Here is a 23422-nt window from a genome sequence, read left to right on the forward strand (position 1 = left end):
CATTAGATTATAATTTATAAACAATTTTACTTGTGAAATGTTTTTTAAATGGATTATAAAATACAGTTATTAAATACTAGATCTAGTATTATTTTTAAAAATACAAAAATATCCTTATTTTATTTTTTTAAATATTTCATTTGTTGTTTTAAAGTAAAGTAATGATATAAAAGCTTTACATATCAATTTATTTAAATAAACAAATATTATTTATCATTTTATAGTTTGATATATGTATAATCGTTTTTACATTATAAGCTTCAAAAATAAAATAAGTTATTAACTAAAAAATTATTGGTTTAAGATTTTTTTAAAATAATAATTTTGAAGTGTTTCACATTCATGGTATCTGAAAACCATTCACTGAGTCTACAATCAAGAAAAGTAAAAACCCTTAGGGGTTGTTTGGTATGGATGTTTAATTTGGTGGGGATAAGAATGTCAAATTTAACCAATGTTTGGTATATTTATTTTTAATGACTCAGGGATTTGTGTTTCCAAATGAGTCTCATTTTTTAGCTTGATTTGAGAGTAAATTTAATATCTTTAAACACTTGAGTTTCATATTTCCTTAATCTAAACTCCCTCTAACTCTACTCCCACAAACTCAAACCTCAAACCAAACACTCCCCTACAGTACAGTTTCTTGGGTTAGAAAAATTTAAACACAATACCAAATATGAAAAAGTATTCAAATTCTCATTCTCATCTCCAAATTCATGCATATCAAATAAGCTCTTATTTCATTGTCTATATAAAGTAGGATTGAATTAGATAAGAATAGATTAGGGAAAAATAAGCTAAATATATATATGTATATATATAAATTAAGTTGATTATTTATTTAGATATAAAATTATAATTTTTTTTATTACGAAAATATCTCAATTTTTTTAACGAAAATAATTATAATTACAAGTTAAATTTGTCAATAACTTCTTTAGTTTCATAACAAAGTTAGATATTTTTTCCTAACCCAAACATAGGGTAACCCATTACAATTTTACAACCACTGCTTCTGAAATTGTCTGGATTCTCAGAAAACTTATTACTTGTGTCAAATCAATCTCAAGGTCTAGAAGAGCCATGAAGTAGCACTTCATCTTCTGGGAAGAGATAAGATACTCATCCAACTTGTCCTTGACAACTGACATGTAAGTCTCCACTAACTTCAAAGTTGGCATTGGACCAGATTTTATCTTCTTCCATATCATCATGCATCTACACTATTTAGTACTAATACCTTTTTCTCCATTTTATTAAGATGGCCTCTTTGAATTAATGGGTTACATAATAATGTAAAATCTCAATCAAATCCCATAAAGAAAATACTTATCAGGGGCTTGCCGACCTTCGTCAACAAATATGCCATTGGTGGGGACAGCTTTCTCTTGACATGATTGTATTTACCCCAAAATACAAAGATCCTTTCCTTTGAACTAGTAAAGAGCTCTAAGGAAAGTGGAACTAGAGACAATTTTATTAGTGGGTTTTGAGTTTAGTTTTTGGCTAATATTAATAATGATTTACTCTACCTCGGATACTTGGTAATCCAAAAAAAGATGCAGAATAGTCATTTCTTCTACGAAACCATATACAAAGCAGAACCTGATTCAGGTAAAGATAATAAGGAGAGAATTCGGAAGAAAGCTAATTTATCTGATAAATAAAAGACTACTGTCTCAGCCATATGCTGATCAGATCACTCCACATACAAAATAACTATGTAAAACTCGCATGGGAATACCATTAGTATCTTGAACGGCTTCGTACCCTGTAAAACCACCTTTTCTAAATTAGTTCTCCATGTGAAAACGAATACATGTAGCCAAATATCAAAGTACCAGCAAAACTATGTTCACCTTGGTGAGCGAGAGTGAGACTGAGAACGAGTTCGAGTACGAGAGCGAGAGCGAGAAGGAGAAGAGGAACGAGAGCTATATCTTCGGGAACCCCTGCTGCTTCTACTGGGGCTTCTACTTCGTCTGTACCTTCTACAATAAGCACATTACTCGTACATAAGTGTACTTGCATACTAATGTTAATCAACTGAAATAAAAACAATGTGATACTTCATTGCTAGAAAAAGCACTTTACAGAATTAACTACCCACCAAACATTTAACTTTAGATTAAAGATTATTAAAAAAAAAACTTTAGACTAAAGAAAAAAGAAAACTCAGTAGCTCACGTATCAAAAAGATATAATACAATTCTACATTCAAAAAACTTTTGAACATGTTTATGAGTTACTTTAGCTTTGATGCATCAACAGCTGCATAAAGAAATATTAGGCATCCAGAAACATTAAGCCTACCCTGATATCCTATAAACACCCAGGGAACTAACACCTCAAGTCATAGACAAAGCAAAATGACAAACCTTGGAGGGGAACGGCTGTAGCTCCTGCTACGATCGCGGCGCCTACTTCGACTTAATCGGTTTGTTTCAGCTAGTTTTTCCAACCTCTGACGCTCCTGCTCTCGTTTTTTAGCCATTTCAGCAGCTGTATCTTTCTTGACTGTAAATGGAAGAAGTTATACAATGATTCAAATTAGTGAAACCCACTACATTGATCAGTCAACCCACTACAAGAAAAAGAAATGGTGAAAAAACCAGTATAACATGAGAAGGAAAAAAGAAAACATACAATTTTGCTCAAAACAAAAGCAATGAAAAAATTATAAAGAAAAATACTCAACATACTGCTACCATGTAAAAGATGCATTAAGCTACAAGACATACTTTGTTTATTAAGCTGCCTGCTCATAATTCTTTTCAGCCGTTCTTGAGGAGTTTCTTTTTTCTCCCCCTCCTGCTGTTTTAACAGACCCCCGGAAGCACTTCCCTTGGTTAACTTTGCTATTGCTGAAGATGCACTGTAAACGGAAAGAAATGAAATTCAGGTAACTGTTACCTAACCACGCTTATAAATGCACTAAATGATCAAGATAGCCTCCATATGTGCACAAATACGGCCTTATTCTGGTCAAGATTGAAACAACAAAGAAGGCTAACTACTCTACAAACAATAAGGCATACCTTACTGGTGATACTTTCACCACTTTAGTCCCTTTGTCCTTATTTACAGATACACCAGAAGCAGGGTCAACATGCAGTGCTTCAAGTATTGGACCAGATGATGACCTGCATGAAAGAGAAGCATTAGAGACACCCTTTCAATGGTTCGAGTAAGTCGAATTCTTTCTACAAAGTCCCTCTTCCTCTTGGCAGTTATGATGATAACCTAGACCTGATCTATTCTAAACCACAAAGTTTTCCTTGGGTAACAAAATGTGTTAAAGCTGCAGCAGAGTAAACATTGTCCAATCTATCTTTGCAAGAATTAAAGGTCGAGTGCTCCGACCGGTTTAACACATCAGCATGAGAAGGAGGAGAAGATGGTGGAGAAAATCCTTCATGCTTTGTTTCATTCCCATCGACAGAGCCACCAAATTCAGTAATATATTCTATTTTGGGAGTCACTTGTTTGCTGCGGTGAACGTCATCAGAATGTCGTCCACGAGGATATCTTCTTGAATGTGAGGGTGAGTACGATCGTGATCTTGATCTGTACACACAAAAGCAAGTTAAAAACTTCTGCAGATTTACCAAGCTCCTTTGAAAGAAACAAAATAATATATGCAACAATGATGTAGAACAAATTTACCTTCTTGAACGTGAATACGCTTCATATGTTGGACTTCGTCTTGTTTCACTATATAAAATAAAGGGGGAATCAAATTATCACGAACATGAGTAATATGTTCAGTACTAACAATTAAAAAAGAAATGAATCTTTGACTAGTCAAAAATAAAAAAAATTACCGGTAGGGATCATGATGGAGAACACGAGTTCCTGTACTCCGGGCAGCTTCCCTTTCTCTCTCTCTTTCTACCTGAGAAACCTTTCTTCTCTCCTTGCGAGTAAGCTTCCTCTACAAAAAAATATATATTATATTACAAATTTAACACTAACCAACACTTAAGACAGACAATATTTAAAAACCTAAACTAGTGAAACTTACTATAGCAGGATCGCCTTTGATCACTTCTTTTTGCCTTTTCTCTTCCTCCTTAGCTTTCTTGTCCATGTAAACAAGCCAACCGAACCTTTTAACTCCAAAATCCTTTGCTATTTTATCCATTCCTTCATCATTGCTATCGTCACTGTTGAAATCATCATCATCTTCTTCATCATTGTCATCATCATCTTCCTCATCATCATTATCATCAACATCTGAGAACTGAGCTTCCTCTTTTCCATCACCTTCGTATGAAAATCCAACCTGTGAATAAGAACCCTTAGTTGCAGAAGGCTGTGCCGCCTGTGATCTGCCAGATATGGGGAAAAAAATGTTGAGAAAAACTTGGTCCTGGAAATCTCAAAAATGCACATATGAAAAATCTTGTACAAATTTGTATTCTGGAAGCCAGATAAAGAAAGATAGAAACTATTAAACTCAACAGACCTTTGAGGAGCAAATGAAGCAGTAATCTTAGCTTCCATCTCTTGTTCCACATGTTGTAGACCATCCTCATCAGTAACTGTTGACAAGCAACTTAGCTTGTAAACCATAATACAACTAAATGGACCTCTAAACAAGCAATGAATGATCACCATGCTACTAAATATAAATTTTAAAACATGAATGGTGCATAGCTATTTCATATATACAAGATGAATAAGTTCAATCATTTTTTAAATGTTTAACAATATAATGTATGTGACAGCAAAATTTTTTTAAAAAAGTACCGACATCCTCTACGTCGATGCTTAATTAAATCCCGGTAACGCTCAAAATTAACAAACTCTTCTAATTCTTCCTCTTCTTCAGTCTTTTCTTGAACCCGAAAATGTCGAGACCCAGGTTCGCGAATTAAATCAAGAAGGGCACGCCCATCAAATCTGCTTACACAAAGAAAATTTCAACCCACGTCAAAAAAGTATGATCAACCCACGTGACCACAACACCAGGCTACATCACACTTCAAAAGAAAAAAAATCATACCTGTCAATTAAAATATCTTGTTTCCCATTCCAAGGTATCCTGCAATGGAAGTTAAAACCAACACTAAGTCTAAGAAATACATATAAATATCGAAAAATTTAGCAAAAAAAACGAAATATAAATATTTTTACTTGCCTAACTAGATTCAGGTTAAATGTAAACATTAAGGGCATCCGGACTAGTATAATTCTAACAGTCTAAACAGGTAGAATTGAACAAATTACGTGCCCAACTCAACATTAGACAGTAGATATTAAAAAAACTTAGATACTCAAAGTCTCAAATGCAAAAGTCCAATGAAAAAAACAGTAATGAGGCTTTCTCAAACAAACAAATTTGAGTACTAAAATCAATTATTTACTCAAAACAAAATCAGTGTTCGGTAGTAATTTTATCAAAATTACGAATTGAAGTAAAGTGAGCATGATTAACTTGATGAAATAACTAATAGGCAAGAGAAAACATACAGGCCTTGCTGATCCTGAGTGGCCTGGTAGAGACCATCGTCGCGGTACATACGGCAACGAGTTCCGACGATTTGAATCGATTGCTGTGGATCGCCACGGCGTTTGGCCAAGAACACGGCTCGTCTCTGGGCCCGCTTTCGAGCTGCGTCCATCAAATCATGGACCTTCTTCTCCGACCTTCTAGCCTCATGCCACATCTTCTTCACAAATCAACACAACCGATTGGTCTGGCTGGATCAGAATTCTGCAGATTGGATAGAGAAGAAGGAATGGAAACCCTAAAATCCTAATATTTTTCAGCTATCAAGATGGCGAAAGCGAACAATCGATTCGACACTGTCTTGAGATTCGAGTTCGAGATGCTCTCATTCTCGGTTCGGGTTTAGCTACCCAACAAACTCGGGTTTGTGGGTCGGATCCGAAAATCGTGCTCCTTCACTTCCTTGGGTCGTTGTGATATATTGTCGTCTGTTAATTTTCATGTCGTTTTTAAAAAACAATGCATAAATAAAACTGTTACTTCTTGCTTGTCATTTATCGAGTGATTTAGTCGCTTTTAGGAAACTGAAGTCATCTTTTGATAAATTAATTTGACTTGTTACGATTCTTGTCGTTTTTTTAGAAGGTATTATTATTAAATTGTTGATTGGTAGCCTATACTCTTTCAAAAAAGGAGTCATTCTCGTACTTATTGATAGAGGCGTTCATTGGTCGGTTTGGGTGGGTTGGGTAGATTTTTTATAAACTCAAATTTATAATCGGTTTGGTACTTTTAAACCCATAACCTACCTAATTAAAAAAAATTGAAGTTCAACCCGACCATTGGTTTGGGCAGGTACCCACCCAAATCGCCGAAACTTTTTTTTTTTCTAAAAAAAATAATTTTTCACTAATTGTTTTTATTATTTTTTCTATTTTTTAGTTTGTATTTTTGTAACTAAAATAATTGTTACTTTAAAATATAGGATTTTTTATAACAAATAATAATTTGAATTATTTTTAAATATGTACAATTAATAAATAAATTAAGAAAAGTAGACAAATTATTAATTGGGCGGGTCGGGTTACATTGGGCGGGTTGCCAAAAATTTCAACCCGCCCAATATAGTAATTGGGCGGTTTGAAATGAAGGACGGGTTTTTCGGGTTGCATTTTTTATCATTTTTTTCGAATTGGTTTGGGAGGGTTATTCAGATTGGGCAGGTTACAAATTTTTTTGCACAATCCTAGTTATTGTGCGTAATATGTTACCACTTTCCCTTTCTTTTCTTTATTTTTTAATTGATAGTTATTATCGTTAATCTAAGATTTGTTGTCATTTCTCATGATGTTAAAGTAATCGTTGTAGCTTTCTTTGTTGATTTAAAAAATAAATATATGTCATTTTGTTTATGTTTTGAAATATATTGCACCTTCGAGGGTTGGGAGACAGCATTATTAAAAGGAAATTTGTTCATATTTATGAGACATATTTTTGTTTCGGTTGTCGTTTAAGGGCGTTGCTATAATTGTGGCTTTTCTTGTAAGTTGGAAACTTTGTAGTTATCAAAACGCATTGTCGTTTTCAAATACTCTTCTCATTTTAGAGAGTTGGTTTTTGCCAATATTGTCCTTTACAAACAAGTTTCACTAATGGTGTCATTTTAGGATAAATATTGTCATGTAATAGTGTTTTTTTTAGGATGTCGTTTATATTGTATTTGAGTGGGTACTTTCAGGATTTTAAAAGTAAGGACAAACACATCCTTTGATTATTTAAATTATAGAAATAAACTAGCGTTCAATAAGTGAAACATAAATTACCAAAACTAAGACTGACTAGTCTATAAGCCCATTTTTTTTCTCCCTTCTGGTGAGATGTTGGAGATCGAACAGATAGCTTACAATAAGCTATAACTGTGTGGTTTGATTGTTTCTTTGAGGTGATGGACATTGCTTTATTGAGGCTTTACTTGTTACAATTCTTTGTGTTGTCAGTTACTGTTTTATTGTGTCTTCTCTTAATGCGTGGTGGGTGAGGTGTTTTAGTTTTCATAAAATTCAGCATTTCGTGACCTGGTGGAAGGTTTCTTTTTGGCTCTCATTAAATCCATTTGGTTCCCTGAGGGTGTCGTTGGGGGGGGGGGGGTTGGTTGTGGGAAAAAGTCAGCACTAACTGCAACAAGGAAACTGAAGAGGTTGTTATGGAAAATGCAGACACTGCATTTATGGTAAACGAGCTTACGGAAGAGGAGCAACAAATAGAGGGCCTTATAAAAAGGTTTATTGAAGACCTATTATTGGAATTGGAAACAGACATTGAAATAAATGTTGAAGTAGTCAAAACAAGGGTATTAGCCTGAATGTTTGGGAAACAAATCCTGTCAAAGATGTGGAACTTAAAGGGAGGATGGAGAATGAAGACGATGCAAGAAGGGCTTTGGGATATTTTCTTCAACTTCGAGGAAGATTGCAAAGAAATACTAAGGCAAAGGCCATGGAGTATTAAAGGGAAACTTCTCAACATTAGAGAATGGCCTGGGGATGGAAGATGGCAGGATGTGGACATGGCAAAGGCGACTTTCTGGGTTCACGTACATGGTTTACCAATATCGTACCTAACTTGGGAGAATGGCCCTACCATTGCTATTAAACTAGGTGATTACCTGGGCACGACAATGGGAACAGAAGAGAGACGGCTAGAAGGGGCTATCTAAAGATTAAGGTGGATGTCTTGATAACTCACCAACTACCGGTTGGGTTCTTCCTAAGCATCGATAGGGATAGGAAGGAATGGATCCAATTTTAGTATTGTAAACTTCCTATGATCTGTTATAATTGCGGATACCTTGCCCATTCGATCACTAAATGTAACAGAGCAAAGGTGTTTGTTTACCCTCCTATTGGAAAAGCAATCCCTATGTTTGGAGCATGGATGAAAGCGGAGGTGTCAATAAGGAGTTGCTTCGACACTAAGAACATGGTCGTTAGGAGAATCGCAACAAATCGGTTGAAGGTTTGAAAGATACCAGAAAAATTCAAATAATTCAAACAATGTTACTGGAGACAATGCAGCGATTTCAGTGGAGGGCTCAGAAAGGACAGACAAATCATTGGCTCTTCAAAAGGGAATGAACATGGGGAGTAGGCAAAACTAGGTCCTATGCCTCAGAAGGAAGAAGCCACTTTTGGCAACCACAACCCTATTCAAGTTGAATCTACATACCGGAGGTCCAAACTACACCCCATTTCCCAAATAGGTTAGAACCTAAATGATAAAGGAGTCATTAAGAGACTTATGCCTTTCAAAAGTGTTTCATTTAAGCAAATGGTTGAGATACCCCACGTTAAACTCTGCAAATCCAGAACACCCCACAACTACCCGAAAGCCACAATGTTGTCATGGCCCAAGGAGACAGAAATGGGTCCATTTATTGAGAAGTTGATGGGCCTTATGGAGATTGACAAATGTTTAACGCCCAAAATGTGACTACCACTAAGCGGTAGTTGTAGTAAAATCGGGCAGTCGATCCACAAGGAGGTAACTTAAAACCAAAATATTAGTAGAAAATAACCAAAAAAATTAGTAACAAGAAGTAAATAAAAATGGAAATGAAAAGAGATTTGAGATTTTGGTGTTGTCTTTTTGATGAAATCATAAAATGAGATAAGTGAAATAAAAGTAAGGTGCAATCAAGAATTTGAGAAATGGAAAGGTTTCAAGAATCATCCATATGCTTGTTTAGCTACTTAGTTACTTGATTTACCAAAATACACTAGTAAATAGTTCATATCCCAACATTTACTTGGAAAATCTAACATTAAAGTCCATATTCTTTTTTAACAAAAGTCAATTTGAGTTATAAAGTTCTTTACTTTAAAAGCACAATGTCAATCTTATGAAAAATCTAAAAATAACAAAATATCCAAGGGCAATAATGCAATAGAAGATTAGACATAAAATTATGTATCAATATTACTTTTGCTAATTAGAAGCACATGGAAAGAGCATGACTAATCATATATACTATTAGCACAAGTAAATAAATATAACAAAATAGAGTTGAGGATGAAAGAACATAAATAACTCAAATACATTATATTAGGAACATAGTAAAATCAAAGTAACAAAATAACATCACTAGCATATGGAATCATTCCTAACCTTCCTAGGAATATTAGGTCATTATGCTCATGATTCTCACAAATTTTTAAGAAGAAAATATGAGAAGAAAGTTAATATAAATTTTCCTATAGTTTCTTTACTCTAAAAATTACATGCCAAACATGAAAGAAGAATCTCTATTTATAGAAGGAGAAAATGACTAAAAAGAAATTAAATTACAAATGAGGTCTACAAAATAAATTTGAAATCTTAATAATAAAATATGATTTTGAAAAATTAAATCTTATTATTAATATTAACCTAGCTATTTTAGTGAATAGTCATTTTGTCATTTTTCTAAAACACCACAAAACATGAGCTTACGAGCTCAAAATGGAAAGGTGCAAGACCCAAAACCCACAAAAATTTGGTTGAAAGGTGGCTGAAAGTGTTGACCAAGTGCAGTCAATAGAGGCGCACCACATGTCCAGGTGGTGGCAAGCTTGGGCTTGTGTAATGACCCAACTACTCTAGACTTTTAGACCATTAACGAAAACTAAACATACTAATCCTTAATAAAACTTACATTGTGAAAATACCATAACTTTATTAGGAAACTTGTAAAAATAAGAGTTACTTACATAAAATGTCAAGTAGGATATGGGATCCCATTGTTTAAAATCAAAACATAATTTAAAATAAAAAGGAGTTACATAGCAAGTGCGGAAAAATACATGTAAAACCATAAAACAAGACTACATCCTCGAAAATCGAACTCTCGACTCTTTGAATCCATTCATCACCGATACACATTCCCCAAGCATCCACGAATCTTACCGTCACTATAGCTATTTTCCTGCACATATAAACAAAAAGGAATGAGCCTAATGCCCAGCAAGGAAAATCTACCACATAGTTCATATACATAAATTTCATAAGAAACATAAAAACATAACATTACACTTATTTCATATACATACTATAATGGCCATTATTACTTGGGGTCCCATAGACTAAACAAGTCATATGCCCACGAGATTAGATGGGTCCTACTAGCTAAGCAGGTCATATGCCCATAATCTATTTGGGGTCTTGCTAGTCATATGGGTCATATGCCCAAGCCTACAAACATACATATCGTAACACTTGTCATAACATAAGAAACATAAGATAACATATAAAACATATAACATATGAATTTCTATCCTATTTTCCTTACCAAAATACCGGGATAAGAGGACAGCGGTGGGACTTTGGAACACTCCTAAGAACCATTATGAAAGGGTGAGTTTAATGAAGAAAAGGAAATGAAAGGAATGGAAGGACTAAACCATTGAGAAACATACTTACCAAAAACTTATGTGCAAGTTCTTAGATTTCCTAACCAAAATAAAGATTAAGGTCAAAGGCTGAGTAGAAGACTATGAGAACTTAAAATAAAATAATACCAAAGAACTAAGGTGTAGAAATACCTTGAAGACTTGTAGACCAATCTAAACCTCGAACCGAAATACTATAGAACCTTACTTCCCAAGTGTTTGATAAGCTTATGATTTCCCCACCCAAGTGTTTACACTCTCACACTCACCTAGCCACTTGCAGCCTCTGAACTTAGAGTAAAAGGTGAATAATGGCTGGGTACTAGGTCCTATTTATAGAGTTTAGGAATGAAAGGATCTTAATTTCACTTGAATAAAAATAATGGCTTTTTAGGTGAAAATAATTTGAATAATCGTTCAGCAGAGGCTGAAGACTCGTTCAAAAAGGTGCTGGACTTATCAAGAGGTTGAATGGCTGAATGGAAAAAGAATTCAAAAACTTTCAAAATAAGCTGAGAGGGGCGATATATCGCCCCCTGTAGGCGATATATCGCCTGGGCCAGTATGCCCGAGGCAGTCGTGCATCGTTTCGTGTTTTCCGTATCTACGTGCTGCAATATATCGCCCCCTATAGCTGCGATATATCGGCACACGCTGATTATTTAAACACGAAATTACACATTTTTAGCTAAGTTTGAATGGAGTAAAAAGCCTTGACTAAGCCCTTAAACGTATTCAAAGCTGCTGACTGACCTTAGAGCATTCAAACTTTACCCTTATTAAATTTAATCCTCAAAATACTTAATCCTTAATCACCCATTCATAACATGTGCTTAAAATCCTATTGGTCCTTATCTAAACCTTATAGTATAATAAATATTATCCTTAATATTAGTCATATTAATCAAACCTTAGGTTAAAATTAATATTTTTAAACTATAGGTTAAACTTAGAAAATCTACAAGTACTACTATGAGTGTCCAAATAATTCCCAGTCTGAACAAAAAATCCACAGTCATAAAGATAATACTATAAATACTGTAATACTACTATCTAACTAGCTAAGTAAAGTTCTTGGACTCTACAGCTTGGGCTCATTTTGGGCCTAATTCCCTTAAAAAATGCCACTTTTTCAACACTTTTTTTCACTTTTGATTTTTTTTTTCTTATTTCTTTTTCTTTATACCAAAGTGCAACTTTAATTCCTACAAAATAACAATAAATTAAATCATAATCAAATATTTTCATTTATAAAATAAATTATATTGATTCCATGAAAATATTAATTAAAATTAATTTATTTTGACAATTAAAATCAATAAATATGCATTTTTCACCACTAATCAACAAATTTGAGGCCCAAAATATCATTTTCCAAGATCCATTGGACTTTTCCAATAGGAACCACATGATAGCGGGCTCAAGGAAAAGAAAGGCAACTCTATGTATCACTCCTATAATTCAATCGGGGCCTTGAAAACCCTCAATTAAATAAAACCCCAAAAGGGTTGCCCGACTTTCAACCGCCTACAACAAGGACACCATTTAAACAGAGCAAAGGCGATCTAAGCTCATCATCCAGAAACCTTAGTAAGAGGCCGAAAGGGGGGTCAAGTTCGAAAAGCAGGACAGAAAAGAGAAGCTATGGGCACTCTGCACCTATTCCATTTAAGGTTGATAAAAATGAACTGTTGGGGTTTTATGCTCTAATTAAAACCCAAATTCTTTGTAATCTCATTTTATTATCAATAAAAGAATAAGAAATCATTTTTGGACTTGGTCAATCACTTTGCTCACATGTTTTATTTTCATGATTATTTGTTTAACATAAACTTCTATTAAATCCCAAGCATATAGCTAATCGTATTTATAGTGACGTAATCACAGTGGAATATAAATATGATTATATGTTCAAAATAAGTTAGTCCTAAGATTAGTCAGTGCATAGGATTTACAATGACTTGCCAATCTATGATATGATCTACTTACACATTGTGGTGTTATGTTATTTCCAGAACATTAGCAAAGTAGATAAGATCGGATGTATTTGTTACATCGAACAAGACCGATATTGACAGTTAATAAGATAAGTAAACATACCGTTATTATTATTCTAGTCATATCATATAGTTGACCATATGTCAATTCAATCTCAATTCTGAGTGGTTAGTATTCTAACTAATTGTATTATTTGAGTTCTTTGACTTGTTCGTTACCAGCTTACCCTACGAACTAGCACATACTTACATCTTGGGAACTCGGTAGTATAATTGAGTGGGAGTGTTAATCATAGATATGAACATCTATAGCTTCTGATGAAGAAGTGAAACGATGGTTTCCTTTTAGTTTGGCTCAATGTGTTAAATGATAGAGATCTCATTTCAGTAATTAAATTAGTTTACTGAAATATCATTTACAAGGAACTAAGTGTTTTAAGGATAAAATATAATGAGGGGTAAAACAATATTTTAGTCATATCTCATTGTAGACCATCTATAGAGGATTGAGTGACAATTGTAGTTGTAACAATAAATAATTAATAGCGTATCTATATTTTTTATAGAACATTCTATGAATTCATGAGTGCAATTCTGAGTCTATAATGGAGTCACGAGGAATTAATAAGTTAGTAAATTTATTTGTTAGATTTACGGTAACTTATTGGAGCTTGATTTCATAGGCCCATGGTCCCCATTGTACCTTGGATAAAATCATCTAGGTAGTCTCAATTAATTGATATAATCATCAATTAGAATTATCAAAGTTGACCAGGTCAATTTTGGATAGTTTCACAGAGTTATGTAATTTTGAGAAGAAAAGAGAAATTATGACAAATTTATTAATTAAGATAAATTGGTATCTAAATTAATAAATAAGTTTAAATAAAGGTTCAAATTATAAATAATTAATTTGATAAAGGATTTAAATAATTATTTAATTAATTAAATCAATAGAAAATAATACATGTCTTGATTTTAAGTCTAGTTTAAGTCCAATGGGCTTATAATCAAATGAGAAATTTCACGGCCCTAAAGCCCATGATAATTTCGACCTAGGGCTTCATATTGACTATTATTTTATTGATTTTTTAATTAAATTAAATAACCTAATTGAGTCTATAAAAGGAGTGCTTAGAGAGAAGTCAAAACACAAGTTTGACAAGTCACAAGTCAGATTTTCTGATAGGTTTTAGATTCTCTCTAAACACAAGTCACTTTCTAAGCCTCTTTGTTATTTTCTCTTATTCTCACTGTATTTATCTCATGTGTTGAGAATTGTCCACTCTAGTTTAGGTGATTCTAAGGATACTTTGGCAGACTGTGAAGAAAATAGAAGATCGGTTTAGTTTCTTGATAATACTGTGCGACAAAAAGGATGCAAGGGTTAGAGAAACTGAAGGAATGACTTATTCATTCCGCTGCGAATACTGTAAGTATTCTTATCTTTGTTTATCTTCGAATTCAATTTTAGAAACATGTTCTAGGCTATCTCATATTAATTTGTTTAATATTAGATCTACATGCAAATAAATAAAGATCATATATAAGTTTCTCAACAACTGGCCTCAGAGCCTTTGGTAATCTTTATTTTCATGCATGAACATGTTTAAAATTAGATTATTTGATGTGTTTAAATAATTGGACGAATTTTCATGTTTTTATGAAGCATGTTGATTTTATGTGATTATTGGCAATTTTTAGGTTATTTTGTTGTGTTTTCTATGCTATTAATTTTTATATATGCTTTATTTTGTGTAAAACATGGTAAAAATTAATTAGAAGATAGTTTTGGTTTGAAAAATCACACAAAAAAAAAATTTCCAAATTTTTTTTCTTATGGCTGCCATCGTGTGCACACACGTGCGCGTACACCGCACACACCAGCGCGCCACCTGCGCGCACCCCAGCCACCAGCGTAATTTTTTTTTTTTTTAAGAAATAAAAATTGTGAAAATAAATTATTTATAATCAAATACCAAAAATATCAAATTTGTTTTTGCATTTAAAATTATTTTTTTAAATAAGATATTTTTGTTAGTTGAGATTTAAATGATTAGATATTTTCTACAAAGATTCAAATTCAAATTTAAAAATAAACTAACAACTTAATTTTAAATATTTTAATATATTAAAATATTAGAACTAAGATGTCAGATATTTAAAATATTTTCTTTTAAATTTTTTAAATTTTTATTAAATCTTTATTTGAAAATATAAATATTTTTTTATTCTATAGTTTTTTTATATTTAAATTATTTGAAATTTGAATATTGTTAGTTAGATATTTTTATGGATATTTGAATTTGATTAATTGTTTTGAGATATTTTAGGATTGTTATAACTATTAATATTTTATTTTTTAATGGTTAAATTATTAGCTATAGTTGTAACAACACAAGATATTTTTGAAAAACAGTTAAGATATTGATTTTAAAATTGGTTAAATTTTGAAAAATATCATTTTTTTCAACCAATTAATAAAATATATTTTTTTAATAAATGAGATTTAAATTAACTTTGGTTAATTGTTGATAAATCCTATTTAAATTAAATTAATATTTTTTTCCAAATTAACCTAAAACCAAGTTGATTGTTGATAAATGAAATTTAAATTAACTATTGTTAATTGTTGATAAATTTCATTTAAATTGACTTATTTTTTGTAAAAATTTAATTAATTTGAATTTTTTGATAAATTCTAGATAATTAATTGTAGTATTTTTGCAAATAAAATAAATTGTGGTATTTTTGCATAAATTCATAAAATTGCTCATATAGTAACATGATTAGGCCCATCCAATTATAACATGTCTGTTTGTACTATATGTGGTATTTTTGTAACTGAGCTTAGATGCATATAGTGGCCCATATGTTTGTTAGATATATGGATTTTGCCAAATAAAATATTCATAAAATGATAGGTTTTATTTGGGCCCATTAGAAAATGTAAAGTTTAAATTCCTCTCTTGTGGGTGATTCTACTTGTGAAGACTCATTTGCTTTGCATGACTATAGTGGGCATACTCAATTAAAAACAATTAATAAAACGAATATTTAAATTCTTGTCTTTTTGACCTTGTATGGAAGATTGAGGGCCTTTGTAGTGGGAACGACATACTGGACTCAACCCTCCTCCATACAAGACCAATTGTTAAGACTCATTTACCTGAGTTGGACTTAATTGTATAGGTTCATTATATTAGTTAAAAATTAATTCTAAATTAATTGAATTTGTTTCAATGTGACACTTTATAATTAATAGGAAATTATAGGACTTTGGTTTTAAAAAATTTAATATGTTTAATTTTTTTTTGGAAAACCATAGTCATTAATTTTCTAAAATAAATAATAAAAATACTATTTTTAATTTAATAATGAGCTTATTTTAAGATTTTTATTCAATCTCCACCGTTGGTTTAACATAGTCAATAGCTTAATGGGGCCTCAAGGCGCTTTGATTCGTCCCCCTACGGAAGGTGTTCATTAGTTATTTTGACAAAGTTAAATTTTGAGAGATAGATAATTATAGGTCAAATTCTACTAGACTGTAATGACCCAACTACTCTAGACTTTGGACCATTAACGAAAACTATACATAGACACTAATCTTTAACAAAACTTACAAGTGAAAAGATCATAACTTTATTAAAACTTGTAAAAACAAATGTTAGACTTACATAAAATCTCAAGTGGGATATGGGATCCCATTGTTTTAAAAACAAAACATAACATAATGGTAATTAAAAGAGATTACATAAATAGGTGCGGAAAAATACACATAAACCATAAATAAAGACTTCATCCTCGAAACTGAAACTCTCGACTCCTTGAATCCATTCCGCCTCAATACACATTCCCCAAGCTTCCAAGAACCTTTCCCGCCACTAGAACTATTTTCCTGCACATATAAACAAAAAGGAGTGAGCCTAATGCCCAACAAGGAAAATCTAACATATAGCCATATACATAAAAATTCATAATGCAACATAAAAACATACCATAACACTTATGTCACATACATACTATAATGGCCATTATTACTTGGGGTCCCATAAACCAAGCAAGTCATATGCCCATTAGATTAGTGAGGTCTTGCTAGCTAAGCAAGTCATATGCCCATAATCTATTTGGGGCTTGTTAGTTGTATAGGTCATATGCCCAAGTCTACAAGCATACTTAACATATCATTTTACATAACACATATTCATAATATAACATATAAGATCATATAACACATAAATCCTATCCTATTTTCCTTACCAAAATAACCAGGATATGAGAACTGATTTGGGACCTTGGAACACTCCTAAAAACCATTTGAAATATGGTGAGTATATTGAAGAAAAGGGATGAAAGTGAAGAAGGATCTATGCTATATACTTACCAAAAACCTTGTGCTTAAGAACTTGGATTTCCTAACCAAGAATAAGAATAAGGTTAGAATGAGTAGAAGACTATGAGAATTTTAAAGAACATAATACAGAAATGGACTAGAGTTTGGGATACCTTGAGTACTTCTATAATCAATCTAAACCTTGAACCGAAATGTGAATAAACCTTACTTCCCCAAGTGTTTACACTCTCACACTCACCTAGCAACTTGCAGCCTCTGAACTTAGAGTAATAGATGAATAAATGGCTGGGTACTAGGTCCTATTTATAGAGTGTAGGAAAGAAAAGATCTCATTTAACTTCAATAAAAATAATGGCTTTTTAAGTGAAAATAATTTGAATTATCGTTCAGCAGAGGCTGAAGACTCGTTCAGAAAGGTGCTGGACTTATCAAGAGGTTGAAGGTTTGAATGGAGAACGTTTTTGAAAACTTTCAAAATATGCTGAGAGGGGCGATATATCGCCTGGGCCAGTATGCCCGAGGCAATCGTGCAACGTTTCGTGTTTTTCGTATCTTCGTGCTGCGATATATCACCCCCTATAGCTGCGATATATCGGCATACGCTGATTATTTAAACACGAAATTACACATTTTTAGCTTAATTTGAATTGAGTAAATAGCCTTGACTAAGCCCTTTAACGTTTTCAAAGCTGCTGACTGACCTTAAAGTATTCAAATTTTAACCTTAATAAATTAAATCCTCAAAATATTTAATCATTAATAAACCCATACATAACATGTGCTATTATCTAATTGGTTCTTATCTAAACCTTATAATATAATAAATATTATCCTCAATATCAGTCATATTAATCAAACCTTAGGTTAAAATTAATATTCTTAAACTATAGGTTAAACTTAGAAAATCTACAAGTACTACTATGAGTGTCCAAATAAATCCCGGTCTGAACCAAAAATCCACAGTCATAAAGATAATACTATTATTACTATTATACTACTATCTATCTTAGCTAAGTAAAGTTCTTGGACTCTACATAGACTCACCCCTACGGTGACTACTAGGACTAAATCTATGATTATCGAAACCGTGGGTCTAGCTCATAAAATAAGAGAATTTGTTTTCTTATTTTGATCGAATAATAAGTTGTTAATAGTGGTGTCCATTATTAAATGAGTTTAAAAGTCTATTTAACTAGTGATATTTTTTACTCTCGCCAACCGGGACAATGATATCATAGATTAGTTAAAAACCCAAAGAAATAGAGATATGATTGTTTTTGGTATTTTTTTTCTTATACCTTACATATTTTTGTTATATTTTGTGTTATTTCTTGAAATTTTGTGAATAAAAGTTTAATTGAGCATATGTGATTGATTTATTTTTTATTGGTAATTTGTAGTTTTAAGATAAGTAGTGTCTGTGTCTACTCTCATCCTTACTCAACTTTTGATGGAGAAATTCACTGGAGAAAAATTCCTTAATTGGAAGAAGAATATCAACATAGAGTTGATTGGTGACAACTCTGAATTCATCATGATTGAGGAATCCCCAGAACAAGCATGTCCGCACGTTAGTGATGAAGCCGTCAATGCTCGTGATGACACCATAAATGCTTGGATAACACTGTCTCCGCACGTACGTGATGGCACCGTCAATGCTCGGATGGCACCGTGTCTGCACGTTCGTGATCAACTCAACTATGGTCTGACGCAGCTCATGAACGAGCTTCAGACTTTTGAGTCTCTCATGGGTGAACCTAGTAAAGGAGGAGAAAATAAGACTACTATTGTTGCTGCTGATCCAGCAAAGGCTGAAGCTAACCAAGCTTCATCTTCGAAAGTTGGAAACAAGAGGAAAGGTGGAAAAAACAACAACCCCAAGCCTACAAAGGTTGCAAAGATGAGTGCACAACCAAATGCACAGACGCCTAAGGGGAAGAACAAGAAAAACAAGAAAGGTAAAGATAAGTGTTTTCACTGCAAAGAGAAGGGGCATTGGAAGTGAGATTGCCCCAAGTTTCTAGCAGCTAAAAACAAAGGTAATGATTATAATTCATTTACCCTAGAAACATGTGTTATAGAGAATGATAAATCTGTTTGGATTATTGATTCTGGATCAGCCAACCATGTTTGCAACTCTTTACAGATTCTTGAATCGTGGGAGGAAGTGAACGAAGGCAACTTAAAGCTTAGATTTGGGAACAGAGCGTTTCGTTGAGAACCAAGCTAGAGGAAGAGCTCGTCTGAAGTTCGGAAATAAATTTTTAATTTTAAATGATGTATTTTTTATCCCGAATTTTAGTAGAAATTTAATTTCAGTTTCCATGTTGCAATTAGAATGATTTGTTATGACTTTCACAAGTTCTAATATATTTATTTCTTTCAATGGATCACAATTGTGTATTGCATGTTTGGAAAATAGGCTTTATATTATGCGACCAAACGAACCCCTCACTCTTAACAATGATTTATTCAAAGTAGCTAAACCTAGGACCAATAAACGTCAAAAGACCGATAACGATAATATGACGTATTTATGGCACTTGAGACTAGGTCACATTGGGTATGATAGGATTCAAAGACTTACAAAGGACGAGCCTTTGAGGGAACTCACCTTAGGTGAATTACTTGTCTGTGAATCTTGTCTAGAAGGCAAACTGACCAAGCGTCCATTCTCTACAAAGGGTGATAGGGCCAAAGAACCACTTCGACTTGTTCATTCAGATGTTTGTGGATCTTTGAATGTACAAGCCAAGGGTGGTTTTGAGTATTTCTTCACTTTCATTGATGATTACTCTAGATACTCATGTCTTTACCTAATGCGTAGGAAATCATAAACATTTTCAAAGTTTTAGGAATTCCTAGCAATGGCTCAGAACCAATTAGGTAAAACGTTAAAGATCTTGCGATCAGATAGGGGTGGAGAATATTTGGATATGCAGTTCCAAGATCATTTAACTGAACTTGAGATTTTATCACAACTTACTGCCCTAGGTACTCTGCAACAAAATGGTGTAGCGGAACGCCGGAACATAACTTTATTGGAAATGGTTAGATGCATGCTTAGTTACTCAACTTGTAACGACCCACTAATCTAGACTCTTGGACCATTATCGAACTATACATACATATTCTTACTAAAACATATATTTGCGAAAATACCACAATTTATTATAAACTTGTAGAAACAAAGGTTACTTTCATAAATAATAAGTAGGATATGGGTACCCATTGTCTTTAAAACAAAAATAACTTAAAAACTAAAAAGAGTTACATAGAAAATGCGGAAAATACATTTAAAACCATAAAAGCATAAACAAGACTACATCCTCGAATCGAATAACGCTCGGCCCCTTGACTCCATTCACCATCGATACACATCCTCCAAGCGTCACGAATCTTACCGCCTCTAAAGCTTATTTTCCTGCACATAAACAGAAAGGAATGAGCCTAATGCCCAGCAAGGAAAATCTAACACATAGTCATAAACATAAACATAATTTCATAATAGCGTAAAGACATATCATAACACATAATTCACTTATTATAATGGCCATTATACTTGGGGTCCCATAGACTAAACAAGCTTATGCCCATGAGATTAGTGGGGTCCTACCAGCTAAATAGGCTTATGCCCACAATCTTTTTGGGGTCTTGTTAGTCAAATAGGGCATATGCCCAAGCCTACAACATACACATGCACAACATATTCATAACATACCCATATCATATCATAACACATAAGATAACATAAACATAAACATATAGATTCTAGCCTATTTTCCTTACCAAAGTTACCGGGATTATGGACTGAGTTGGGACTTTTGGAACACTCCTAAAACCATAAGAAAGAGTGAGTCTAAAGAAAGGAGATGAAATGAAAGAGATGGAAAGACTAAACCATAAAAACATACTTACCAACTTATATGCTTAAGAGCTTGGATTCCCTAACCAAAATAAGAATAAGGTTAGGGGACTGAGTAGAAGGTTTTGAGAAAAGAAATAACATAAAATACAGAAAGGAACTAGAGTTTTGGGTTTACCTCAAAGACTGCAAGATCACTCTAACCTTCACCGAAATACTATAGAACTCACTTCCCAAAGTGTTTGATAAGCTTATGATGTTTAAGCTTATAGTTTTTTCCCCAACCAAGTGTTTACACTCTCACACTCACTTAACACTAGCAGCTTCTGAACTTAGAGCAAATGGTGAATAATGGCTGGGTACTAGGTCCTATTTATAGAGTTTGGGAATGAAAATATCTTGATTTTACTTGAATAAAAATAATGGCTTTTTAGGTGAAAATCATTTGAATAATCGTTCAGCAGAGGTTGAAGACTCGTTCACAAGATGCTGGACTGTTGAAGGAGTTTGAATGGCTGAAAGGAAAAGAATTCAAAAGTATTTGAAAACATGCTGGTGGAGGCGATATATCGCCCCCTATAGGCGATATATCTCCTGGACCTTTGTTCCCGAGGCGACCGTGCATCGATTCGTGTTTTCCGTATCTACGTGCTGCGATATATCGCCCCCTATAGCTGCGATATATCGGCATACGCTGAATATTTAAACACGAATTTACACATTTTTAGCTAAGTTTGAATGGAGTAAACAGCCTTGACTAAGCCCTCAACGTACTCAAAGCTGCTGACTGACCCTATAACATTCAAACTTTACCCTTATTTAATTTAATCCTCAAAAATACTTAATCCTTAATTACCATTCAAAACATGTGCTTAAAATCCTATTGGTTGATGTCTAAACCTTATAATATAATAATATAATCCTTAATATCAGTCACATTAATCAAACCTTAGGTTATACTTAATATTCTTAAACTATAGGTTAAACTTAGAAAATCTATAAGTACTACTATGAGTGTCCAAATAACTCCCGGTCTGAACCAAAAATCCAAAGTAACAAAGATAATGCTATAAATACTATCATACTACTATCTATCTTAGCTAAGTAAAGTTCTTGGACTCTACACAACTCTACCAACTTTGTTATGGGGACATGCAATTGAAACCGCGAACGACATTCTCAATGTCGTGCCGTCAAAATCAATCCCCAAAATACCTTTAGAACTCAGGAATGGTCGTGAACCTAGTTTATGCCATTATAGAATCTGGGGGTGTCTCGCCCATGTCCTAAGGAAAAAGGAGGGAAAGTTAGAACCGCTGTAACGCCCTGGCTACCCCAGAACAGTTACGGTGAACAGTGAACCGAAAATTTGACCCACTACCCGAGTCCTTTGGTTAAAAACGTGATCTAAGTGTTATTATCAGGTTAAGGTGAAAAACCAGTAAAAAGGAAAGGATACATTTCATTACAAACTGCTCTGCAGAGCTAATCAAAACATTTACAAGTTGCTTTCAGTACAAAATGGTCATTACTGTATAAAATTTACAATCCCGCCGACCTAAGCGGCAAAAATAGGGTAAACCCCCTAGTTCCTCTGAGAACTCCTTGGCCGTGGTGGTCAAGCGGCCGCATATGTACACATCACCACCTAAGCTCTCCACTCAAGGCTAGGTGAGCTTTTCTTTCCCTTTACCTGCACCACATAGCACCCATGAGCCAAAGCCCAGCAAGAAAACATAACACTATACGTAAGCATCATCAAATGATTATCATTATAATCACACTGAGCATAAAGATTTCAAACAAATGAGTGAACGTCACATGAGGTCCTGATAAACCATGCTGAGTGACTGACAAGCAAGTCACTAATTCAAATGGAAGAGTGGCTGCTAGGTAAGCCACTAGCCTTCAACAGGTTCTGGTAAACCATACTGAGTGACTGACAAACATGTCACTGTTTCAACTGGGAGAGTGGCTGCTAGGTAAGCCACTAGCCTCCAAGCGCTTATTTCATTCATCGACCCTCGGGGTCGGTCTGGCATTAATGCTCTTTGAGTCATTCAATGCTGACAGTCGATTAGATCTAATCTTTGTTGGCTTGCGTTAACTCGCTAAGGCCGTTCTGACTAATAAGTCAGTGCAACGTGACCAGTGCCCAGTACCACTGCCGAACCTGACTAATAAGTCACAGCTTCACAGTTGATACTAGCACCTTTGCCAAATCTGACTAATAAGTCAGTACCATGCACAAGTGAGCAACATATGCTAAGTATTCCATCAATAAAATGAATAATAAAAGGTTCCCAACCAAAACCTAACCTC

At 33.6% G+C, this 23422-nt stretch overlaps 1 protein-coding gene across 1 annotated transcript; it reads right to left on the minus strand.

Annotated features, from left to right (window-relative positions):
* Positions 1 to 1548: 1548 nt before the first annotated feature.
* LOC133810279 (uncharacterized) lies at positions 1549 to 5814 on the minus strand. Its single transcript, XM_062246039.1, has 13 exons — positions 5479 to 5814; positions 5012 to 5050; positions 4760 to 4908; positions 4472 to 4547; positions 4028 to 4334; positions 3828 to 3937; positions 3670 to 3717; positions 3367 to 3570; positions 3042 to 3146; positions 2745 to 2878; positions 2382 to 2520; positions 1863 to 1994; positions 1549 to 1774 (listed from the first exon to the last, which is right to left on the minus strand). Exons 1-13 carry the CDS (start codon positions 5673 to 5675, stop codon positions 1750 to 1752), a joined length of 1665 nt encoding a protein of 554 aa, XP_062102023.1. The 5' UTR covers positions 5676 to 5814; the 3' UTR covers positions 1549 to 1749.
* Between the last annotated feature and the right edge of the window lie 17608 nt (positions 5815 to 23422).

This window comes from Humulus lupulus, chromosome 1, assembly GCF_963169125.1.
Source record: "Humulus lupulus chromosome 1, drHumLupu1.1, whole genome shotgun sequence".
Lineage (NCBI taxonomy): Eukaryota > Viridiplantae > Streptophyta > Magnoliopsida > Rosales > Cannabaceae > Humulus > Humulus lupulus.

What these genes read in the sequence shown, in the direction of transcription:
- LOC133810279 (XM_062246039.1), bottom strand. Translation starts at nt 5,675, where the DNA reads ATGTGGCATGAGGCTAGAAGGTCGGAGAAGAAGGTCCATGATTTGATG. An exon ending in CAAGATATTTTAATTGACAG is followed by an intron (nt 4,909 to 5,011) that starts GTATGATTTTTT and finishes TTGTGTAAGCAG; the next exon opens with ATTTGATGGGCGTGCCCTTC. An exon ending in TACAGCCGTTCCCCTCCAAG is followed by an intron (nt 1,995 to 2,381) that starts GTTTGTCATTTT and finishes TGCTTATTGTAG; the next exon opens with AAGGTACAGACGAAGTAGAA.